The sequence below is a fragment of the Solanum verrucosum genome, unplaced genomic scaffold, assembly GCF_900185275.1.
Source record: "Solanum verrucosum unplaced genomic scaffold, falcon-dt-bn FXZP01000183.1, whole genome shotgun sequence".
NCBI lineage: Eukaryota > Viridiplantae > Streptophyta > Magnoliopsida > Solanales > Solanaceae > Solanum > Solanum verrucosum.
In genome coordinates this window covers 3189391-3200432 of record NW_026020430.1, presented here as the reverse complement: position 1 = coordinate 3200432, position 11042 = coordinate 3189391, and the positions used below count along the sequence as shown (strand labels likewise).

The following is an 11042-nucleotide window of genomic DNA, read 5'->3' as shown; positions in this document are numbered from 1 at the left end:
ATGCAGTCAAAGATCCGCAGCCCATACAATATGGAAAAATATCATATGGTCCCCTTTGCTATGTCCTTTTATGGTTTTGGGTCAAATTTACACTTTAGCTCAATTAACAAGGTTAAAAATGAAAAGCAATAGTACTGTTATCTTGTTCTTTTTTCATGTTCTTTAGTCGGAGTTCATTTTGTAAAACCTAAGGGGGAGTATAATTGCCCAAATATTGATAAGGAAAACTGTAGTAAATGGAAAATTACCATAGGAATAATTAAAACCACTTATGAAAGAATAGACTTAAATGGAGTGGGAAGAGTGCGAACGCATCTGATCTAATGTGTGCGTTTTTGCTTCGATTCTCTTTTGCTTAAGTTCATTCGGACAGACTCTAATATGACATCCTTCCTTGTATGTAAGTAAGAGTAGATCCCAATATTAACTTTCTTGAAGTTGTTGTTAAATATGATTTTATTTTTAAAGGAGAATGTACTAAATGAATCAACAAAGCATTGTCTAGTCAATATCCCTCAATTTAAAGTCTCCTTTTAACAAAAAAAAAAATAGTTGAATTTTTCAGTCTTAACCGACGCAAACTGTTCATAGTAATAAGTTTGAGGTTCAAATCCCATGTTTAATCAATTTGTCAATAAAGTGATTTATTTATTAATTGACTTTAAAATTATGCCAAAATGTGTTTGTATGACAAAAATCTCGCCACTTTACATAAAGAAATCAAACCTTTAGCTAAAAGCCAATGGAGTGAGTAGAAATAGATCTAAGATTTAAACATAGTGACTACACCACTCAAATCTAAATAAATACATAATGTAATTAAAACTACTATCGTTTTAATTTTAATTCACATGTTTTATTTTTCTTTTAAATTTTTTCAAGTATGTTGTTGTTGAATTTTTTCAAATAACTTAAATTTCAATATCTTTAATTTAACTTTAATCAACACTCCTCTATACAAATAACATAACATTCTTTAAATCATAAAATTAATAAATATTTTTAATACTCATAGTATATACATTACTTTAAACATTTCTCGTTATGTCTAAGTTCAAGTAAAGTTCTATTGTCTTCGTTTACATTTTTTCTCTTATTTTTCTTTCTTACAAAAAGTATATCTCTTTAATTTTATTTTTTTCACTTGTTTAAAATTTTTAAATTAAAAAATATATTTTTATATTTTATATATTTTTAATTTAAGTTCATATATATTACTCGCTCTGTCTCAATTTATGTGACTTACTTTCCTTTTTAGTCAGTTCAAAAAAGAATGACACATTTCTATATTAAATAACAATTTAACTATAAAATATCTATTTTACTCTTAGTGAAATGATTTACAGCCACACAAATTTTTATTATTCATTTTGGACCACAAGTTTTAAAAGTTTTCCTTTCTTTCTTAAATTCTGTGCCGAGTCAAACTACCTCACATAAAATGGGACGGAAAGAGTAATTTCTATTACTACTCCCTCCGTTTAAAAAAGAATGCTTCCTTTCCTTTTTAGTCTGTTTAAAAAAGAATGACCTCTTTCTTTTTTTGATAACATTTTAATTTCAGTTTTTCACGTGACATGTTTAAAGCCACAAAATTAAATGACAATTTTATACATTTGACATAACTTTAATTTAGAACCACATAATTCAAAAGTTTTCTTTATTTTCTTAAATTTCGTGTCAAGTCAAATTAGACCATTATTTGTGAAACAGAGGAAGTATTATTTATAATTAATTAAGTAAAACACATAAATTAAAATAGACTCGAGAGTGACTAGCGAGTAACGTGGTACGCGAAGTAGTACTGAATTTGGGTGTAATGGAATAAGGTGACGTTTGGGTCTAAGGTCTATAGATTTAACGTCAACGCCTCACACACACTAAAAGCCGAAAGTAATTTGAAAAAAAATGACATTTTAATTTTTTAGAATAACCAAACAAATGACCAAACTCCAAAAGTTGTTACTCTCTTTACTTTTATTACTTATTTCTTATATTTCAAACAAACAGCCCCCCCCACAACCTAAAAGTCAACCCCCTCTCTCTCTTCTTCACCTCTTCTTCTTCTCATTTCTTCAATTTTCTTCTCCACTCTGCAATGAATCTTTAAGCTTTTTTAAGCTTCCCCTTTTAATTATTTCAATATTCTGAGTTTTTTTTTTAAAATTTTGTTTCCATGGGAAACGGTGTAGGAAAGCTTAGTGTTTGTTTCACTAGCGGCGGCGCCGTGGAGGGTCGTCGCCGGAAAGATTTCCCTCTCATGATTTCTGACCCACTTGAAGATTTGGGTCATTCTTTTTGTTATGTTCGACCCGATCAGACACGGATTTCATCTTCCAAAGTTCACTCAGAGGAAACCACAACTTTCCGGTCAATCTCCGGCGCCTCTGTTAGTGCCAACACTTCTACGCCGCTCTCCACGGCGTTTGTCGATCTGTATTCTTACAATAGCATCGATCGGTCTTCGGCTTTTGAGGGTTCTACTTCTTTTGCTTCTATACCCCTTCAACCTATTCCCAGAAACTCTTCAATTCACTCCGGCCCGCTTTTCACTTCGGGCCTTGTTCCGGCTTCAGGACCGACGGAACGTGGGTTCATGTCCGGCCCGATTGAGAGGGGATTTCAATCGGGCCCACTTGATCGTGGTCTTTATTCGGGCCCTCTTGATAGGGGCTGTTCTGATCAGTTTCAGAGAAGCTATTCACATGGTTTTGCTCTTCGATCTAGATCAAAAAAAGGATCATTCTTTCGGGTTCTACAAAGAGCTATATCAAAGACCTTATCAAGAGGTCAAAATTCTATTGTTGCACCGATAAAAGGGTCAATTTCAGTAAAAGAAAGTGATTGGGTTGTGGGTGCTGAAAAGCAGAACGAATTGACTATTAGCAGTGTGAATTTCAGCAGTGAGTGTAGTTTGGATGATGATGACACTTTAGATAATCAGAATCTTCAGTGGGCTCAAGGGAAAGCCGGTGAAGATCGTGTTCATGTCGTAGTTTCTGAGGAACATGGTTGGGTTTTTGTCGGGATTTATGATGGATTCAATGGTCCTGATGCACCTGATTTCTTGGTATCAAATTTGTATCCAGCTGTTCACAAAGAGCTCAAAGGACTGTTATGGGATGACAAATTAGATAATAATTCCTCTGTTACGATCCCATCTCCGAGTTTAGCAGTGGAAGAATCTAATCAGACTATTGACGATGAATTCTCAAGGGATAGGCCTATTGATAGTTGTTCAAGATGTGTTGAGCAAGAGAATTATCCTTCAGCGAGGGAGGATCTTTCATTCGATTCGCGGTTAAGGAAAAAGAGGGGGAAGGGTTCAAAGAACAGGTACAGAGGAGTATCAAAGAAATGGGAAGAGAATCAGAGGCGATGGCGATGCGAATGGGACAGGGAAAGATTAGAACTTGACAGGAGATTGAAGGAACAGCTGAATGGAAATGGTTCAAATGGATCAGGATCAGTTAATCATGCTGATGTATTAAAAGCTCTTTCTCAAGCATTGAAGAAAACAGAGGATGCATATTTGGATCTAGCTGATAGGATGAATATGGAGAATCCTGAATTGGCTTTGATGGGTTCTTGTGTTCTTGTTATGTTAATGAAAGGAGAGGATGTTTATGTGATGAATGTAGGCGATAGTCGAGCCGTGTTAGCTCAGAAGAAAGAGCCTAATCTGTGGAGTCAAGATTTGGAAAGGATTAATGAAGAAACATTGAAAGATCTTGAACTTTTCGAGGGCGATGAGTCGGATTGTGTACCTAATTTAACTGCTTTCCAGCTTAGTATAGATCATAGCACCTCTGTGGAAGAGGTATGACAATCTAATTTCTGATTTTAAATATCTTCTAGGCTAATAAATATTTTTTTAATTCGATCGGTTAACTTGATTTGTTGTGTTACAGGAAGTTCAAAGAATAAAAAGTGAACATCCAGATGATCCATGTGCCCTGATGAATGACCGCGTTAAAGGTTCATTGAAGGTTACTAGGGCTTTTGGTGCTGGTTTCCTCAAACTGGTACTGTTGGAATATTTGCTTTTCTAGCTTGTTATCAAGTCAACCCTTGAGAATATTGTAGGAAAATAAAATAAGTCCTTTTGATTCCCTTTGTGCTTGTGAAAGAATTCTTGCTTTATTCACTCTAAATGGATTGTTATATATCTTGTTGAGAACAAAGTTTATGCCTTTTTTCATTAACCTTTTCAACACATGGCAAAAGCTACCTTTCTCATTAAGTTGAAAGGCATATTCGACCCGAATGCTACTTGTGTTATTCCTGTGATCAACATTTTGCATTTAACAATTCTTGCAAAAGGTTTATTTGGCATCTAAAATTTCAATGCTCTTTACTTTTAAGGATCTTTTGGAAGTTTACTTTCAAATATGATGGCACCCCTTATCAAGAACCTAAAATGTATGAAAGACTAGCCGTCTTATTTCCAACAGGCTTATAGCTTGTCAAACACCTTTTTCATATTAAAGCAATGGCTAAATGAGGCGTGGGATTGCTGAATCAATAACTATATGCTCTGTTTTTGATACCTTGTCTTTCTTTTCTCTACTTAAGAATGCTCGATTGGATAATTAACTTTCATTTCTTCGCTCTCCTGCAGCCTAAATGGAACAATGCACTTCTTGAGATGTTCAGAATCGACTATATTGGAACTTCCCCCTACATCAGTTGTCTTCCATCGCTCTATCATCACAGGTTAGGGCCAAGAGACAGGTTTTTGATACTGTCATCTGATGGGCTCTATCAGTACTTCACAAACGAAGAAGCTGTATTAGAAGTCGAACATTTCATCTCATGGTCACCAGAAGGAGATCCAGCACAACATCTCATCGAGACAGTATTGTTTCGCGCTGCAAAAAAAGCTGGTAAGTACTTTTTACTTATGCAAAATGCTTGAATTGGTTTCTAAGGGTGGAAAAAGATGTAATTTTTAGGTGTAACTAATCTGAAATTTGTAATTATGTTTTATTTTAGGTATGGAGTTTCATGAGTTGCTTGAAATTCCACAAGGGGATCGACGTCGATACCATGATGATGTTTCAATAATTGTTATTTCTTTGGAGGGAAGAATATGGAGATCCAGTGCATAAGTAGGGAAAAAAATTAAAGAGTTATAGACCTATTCAAAAAAAATGAAAATCAAACATCCAATTTTTGTTCTTTCTTAAATCACCATTTTGTAAATAGCAACTAAGCCCTGGAACCAGTGTTACTTAGTTGTAAAATGTACTGTGGCTGATGGATGGGAATGTAAAGGTGTTAGATCAACTCCTTTTATCAGTTTATAAGCTGTCATATTAAGTGTAATTTTCTTTAATAAATGACATCTCTTAGAAGAAACTCTGTTCAAACTTTGTATGTTATTTCATTTGCCACAACTCATGAACATGCTCTAAACTTCCTGCTTGACTCCCAATCAAATTCTGAGGCAGAGTTGGGGGAGCATTACAGGTTTATTCACTAGAAAATTACCTTGTATATCATATAGTACATCAATTTATTTTTTTATAGTATAGTACATGTTGAACACTTGAGTGTTATTTTTTTATGTTTTGAATCCTTAATGAAAATTCTAACTTTGCCCAGAACGGAGGAAACAAGGTTCAAAGTCTCTTTTGATTAAAAAAGAAAAGAAGGAGAATTTGAATTCTTTTTCTAATGCTTAGTTGTTCAACTTTTTGACAAATATGGCGTGTTGTATGTGAACAGAATTCTGTTCAAACATAGTATAGTATTTTTTCTTCTTTCATTTTAATTTATAAAATGACTTGGTGCAATTAAGTCAGCAGCTAAAGTAAGTCAAATCAATTAATTCTTCTTACTCTTAACGGACGCGGCATGCAATCAATTTCTTATCTGCTTTGTTGTTCTCATGTTTTCGTCTTTATGATTTTTTTCTCTCATTCTTACGTGTATCAAACTAAACGCTCCTAATAGTTAAGGTTGCTACGTAAATATATCTTTTTTTTTTTGGGTAAATAATCAGTTCATTTCGCACCTAGTATGACTATTTTTCTCTATACCTGCTTTTTATCACTAACAAATTTTGGATAATCAAAGCTTATACATCAACAACAACAACAAAACATTGAGTGTGATTCGAAAAGTGGGGTTTAGGAAGAGTAGGATGTAAGTAGACCTTACACTTAACTTTATGGGGTAGAGGATCATTTTTTGTAGACTCTTGGATCAAAGTCCCACATTGGTTGAGACATGGACTGGTGGTCTGGTTATATAAACTTGGATAATTCTCTCCTCATGAGCTAATTTTTGGGATTGAGTTAGATCCAAATGTCATTTCTTTAGAGAAAAGGAGGAGGAGATTAAGCCCCCTCCCTTCCTGCACATATTGCGACAACCTTCATCTATCAATCTGAAAGTTCAGATAGCCAAACAAGGCACATAGTGCGACACCCCTCATCTAAGAAAGTTCAGATAGCCAAACAAGGCACATAGTGCGACAACCCTCAGCTATCAAGCTGAAATATCAACCCTTCATTAACAAGGTGAAAGTGCATGCACATAGCCATATGAAAGTTCCAATAGCCAACCAATTGAGTTACTAAGATGATGACCAACCACATCTACCAACCCTTCATTAACAAGGTGAAAGTGCAGATAGCCAACTAATTGAGTTACTAAGATGATGGCCAACCACAACTATCAACCCTTCATTAACTAGGTGAAAGTGCAGATAGTCAACCAATTGAGTTACTAAGATTCTCTACAGCTACTTACTAACCTTCCACATATTAGAAAAAACCACTCAACATTTTTTTTTCTTGATTAGAATTTAAAACCCTGATCTCCAAAGTTTTTATCCGTTACGTATATTTATGACTTCCTGAGGTTGTATAACCACCAAGACTGCAGCATGAATCAGGAGTGGACAAGTTAAGTCAGACCTATTCTGGATTATGAAATCATCCCTTATGGCTAACTGCTAACCAATCTTTTAAATTTAGATAGTAAATGCACAAAAAAAAAGTTGGGTGGGAAGGTTGAGTAGTAGAAGAAGAAGTTAGGAATATCAAATTCATCAAACAATAAATAAGCAAACCTGTCATTTTGTCATAAATATTTGGGCCCAACATTTCAGGTATGTAGATGCTAACTTTAGTGATCAATACTGAAATTTATGACACAATTTTTTCAAAATTCAGTTCTTCACATTTAATAAATTCAACTGAAATCCCCTTTGATTTTTTGGGAGAACTTATGGCAGATCATGTGTGCGTTGAAAAAATAGGCAATTTGGTATGGGATTTTGTGGATGAACAAATTACACATATGTGATCGTGGTCCTTATACCTCTAGTCAACATTTTTATTAAGAAAATAACAGCTCAAAAATACTAGATAACGATTAATTTAATTCTGCCAATTGTAGGGATCACTTTAAATTATTTTGTTTTAGTCAAAATGAATATTAAATAAAAAAAAAGTATATCCAAATTCACAGATTCATGAAGCTGGACACAATTGATTAAAAAATTGTACGTGGACGATAATAAGTATGTCCATGATTTAAATGTGCACAATATATTGCATTAATCGTCTCTTTGAAAAACATAATGGAATTGACAAATTAAAGAAAAGTCATATGCTGTGTGTTTGTTATGTGGGGGTATTTTTTTGAGAAGTGTGTTCTTAAAAATTGGCTTATCTTTGAAAGTATTTTTTGACAGCAGATTTTAGCTAAAAGCTTGAGAATAATTTAAATAATCATCTACCTAATTGCTTAATCGAAACCTAACCTGCGGTTATATAAGATATGTATAATTCATACATGATATGCATGTAATCGTGTTTAAATATATCTATGTATATCAGCTAGAAAAAATAAACAAAAAATTTAGTTATGTGAGGCAATAGGCCGAAGTTACTTAAAGAGGGTTCGGATCGAAGTGTAGAGGCCTAATTTGGTGTTGGGCCCAATATTTGGGCATTGCAGATACAAGTTGTTAAAGTTATACAAGCTGTGACTCCAATCAGGGGTGGATGTAGTATATCGATACCAGTTCATCTGAATCCAATACTAGTTGCTAAATTTATACGTAAAGTTCATGAAAATTGTAACAAATAGTCGATATGAATTCATAACTTGAGAAATCTTAGTAGCTCAATTGGTTGACTCATGCTATTGAGAAAGGTTCGATTCCTCACCTTGTAATCTTTTTTGACTCCAATTAAAGTGAAAAAAATATTAGCACAAGTAGGAAACTATAGTTGATGAGCAATATTGTTCTGTGGTAAAATGAAACAGGATGCATATCTATATTTCTGCATGTTATATACAGATATAATCAGAAGTGTTTCGAGTTACAATTAAACGGCAAAGCTTCACAATATGAAAATCAATATATTCTGGAAAAATTCTTTGCCTTAGGTTATAACAACAAAGTAACTTATAGTTAGTTACGTGTCTAAACAATTAGAAGCATTTCCTGTGGACGATGGAAGGACCAGATTCATCATACTCTGCCTTTGCGATCCACATCTGCATTTCAAAGTGAAATAAAATAAAATGACACAGAGTCAAACTTCTCTATAACAACATTTCACTGTTACAACTAAAATCAGTGATGAAACTTGCTAAATCAGATCTGCAAACAAACTATATGAAGTAGCTAGTGAGAATGAACGTAACTGAATTGTGTAAATTTGGAAGTTGTTACTAACCTGTTGGAAGGTACTTAGAGAAGCTAAAATAGAGCCTCCAATCCAAACACTATACTTCCTTTCAGGTGGAGCAACAACCTTAATTTTCATGCTGCTTGGAGCCAATGCAGTAATTTCCTTACTCATTCTATCAGCAATTCCATTGAACATAGTGGTACCACCACTAAGTACGATGTTTCCATAGAGATCCTTCCTAATATCCACATCACACTTCATGATTGAATTATAGGTGGTTTCATGAATTCCAGCAGCTTCCATTCCAATCATTGAAGGCTGGAAAAGTACTTCTGGGCAACGGAAACGCTCGGCACCAATTGTAATAACCTGACCATCAGGCAACTCATAACTCTTCTCAACAGAAGAAGTAGTCTTTGATGTATCCAATTCTTGCTCATAATCAAGAGCAATGTATGAGAGTTTTTCCTTAACATCCCTCACAATTTCCCTTTCTGCTGTAGTGGTAAATGAGTAACCACGCTCCGTCAAGATTTTCATTAAGTGATCAGTAAGGTCACGACCAGCCAAATCAAGACGTAAAATAGCATGTGGTAAAGCATATCCCTCATAGATTGGGACAGTGTGACTGACGCCATCACCAGAATCCATCACAATACCTACATTCGATATTCAATGTTCTTACGTAAGGACAAAATTTCTTAGATACAGAGAGAGGAATGAGAAATTTGTTCACCTGTTGTACGACCACTGGCATAAAGGGATAGAACAGCTTGAATGGCAACATACATAGCAGGAGTATTGAATGTCTCGAACATGATTTGAGTCATCTTCTCACGATTAGCCTTCGGGTTAAGAGGTGCTTCTGTGAGCAGAACAGGGTGTTCCTCTGGTGCCACACGAAGCTCGTTGTAAAAAGTATGATGCCAAATTTTCTCCATATCATCCCAATTGCTAACAATACCGTGCTCAATTGGGTATTTCAATGTGAGAATACCACGTTTCGATTGAGCTTCGTCTCCTACATATGCATCTTTTTGCCCCATTCCTACCATTACTCCTGTATGACGAGGGCGACCAACAATGCTAGGAAATACTGCTCTTGGAGCATCATCTCCAGCAAATCCCGCCTATAATTGACAATTACACAAATCAAGATATAATTGGCAAATCTATATATGGCTTTTTATCTATTGATATTGATGGGGAGCATTGCTAAGAGTTGTGATCACGAGTTTAAGTCGTAGTATTAGTGTCTCAAACAAATACTAAATAAGGTGATTTGCAGAAATAGCTTCTTTCATGCCAGAGATAATATCGTCATTCAATTTACAAAAGTAGATTTGTGGCAAAAACTATCTCCAGAAATTGTTTTGGTGAATCGCTATTAAATTCGTTAGATAGTACAGTGACCGAACACCAAAAATTGGCAACCAAACTTTGGTGATTTTAGCAGATTGCCATAAAATTCGTCAAGTTGTCTTGTCATAAATCATGACGATCGCTAGAAATTGTCCACCAAATCCTATTAATTCAGGCAAGTCATGTAGAAATTTGAGCAACACATTTTTGTTAAGATGGCCAAAAAACAAATAGGTGTCGTTACGGAGATACCCTACGTATAAAGTGAAAATGATCTCTCAATTATGTATATAGCGAAAGTTTAGTACTCTGAACTAGTCTATCCATTCGAATTACTTACAAGAATTGAAATTTAATAAATGTTTGGAAAATATAAAAATGTGTTTTCAGTATTTCGTACCTTAACCATTCCAGTTCCATTATCACAGACAAGTGGCTGGATATCCTCACCATCTGCCATTTTTTATGAAATACCTATCACCAAAATTGAAATCCTCAAAATTAGAAACTGAACAAAATTACAACACAAAGACAATGAGATGAAAATTCCATAGGAAAAGAGATAATTACTTTAAATATTTTTGGGTGGGGGAGGTCCTGGAATAGTAGGCTAGAATTCCAATATAGAGAAGAAGAAAAAAGGAAAAAAACTGAGGAAGAATAGGGAGCTAAAACTGAAACTTTTAAAGCAGAAATTGATTATATTTGCAAAATTAATGGTGGAAATTAACCGCATTTTTTGCTGTCTATGATCTTGCCTATCCTCTAGTTTTCCTTTGACTAATCCGGCCTCATACATTCATAACTGCTAACTAATAGTTTATTAATTAATAATATATATATTATAGGGTGAATTTAACTTCTATATATACTCAAAACGTGTAAAATAAATTTTACACTATGAAGGTACTTTTTTCTATATAAACGTTAAACTTCTTCAATATATATAAACGTTTTATATGACTGCACTAGTGACCGGCTTTTCGATTTCTTTTTTGAATTGAAATGAAGTTTAAAAAATAA

At 34.3% G+C, this 11042-nt stretch overlaps 2 protein-coding genes across 2 annotated transcripts; one reads left to right on the top strand and one right to left on the bottom strand.

Annotated features, from left to right (window-relative positions):
- Positions 1 to 2090: 2090 nt before the first annotated feature.
- LOC125807304 (probable protein phosphatase 2C 4) lies at positions 2091 to 5373 on the top strand. The gene is made up of 4 exons (XM_049486999.1): positions 2091 to 3820; positions 3912 to 4025; positions 4622 to 4886; positions 4996 to 5373. The coding sequence occupies exons 1-4, from the start codon at positions 2177 to 2179 to the stop codon at positions 5109 to 5111; spliced, it is 2139 nt and encodes a 712-aa protein (XP_049342956.1). The 5' UTR covers positions 2091 to 2176; the 3' UTR covers positions 5112 to 5373.
- Positions 5374 to 8273: 2900 nt separating this feature from the next.
- Positions 8274 to 10498, bottom strand: LOC125807305 (actin-82). Its single transcript, XM_049487000.1, has 4 exons — positions 10420 to 10498; positions 9394 to 9787; positions 8703 to 9316; positions 8274 to 8520 (listed from the first exon to the last, which is right to left on the bottom strand). The coding sequence occupies exons 1-4, from the start codon at positions 10477 to 10479 to the stop codon at positions 8455 to 8457; spliced, it is 1134 nt and encodes a 377-aa protein (XP_049342957.1). The 5' UTR covers positions 10480 to 10498; the 3' UTR covers positions 8274 to 8454.
- Positions 10499 to 11042: the final 544 nt, after the last annotated feature.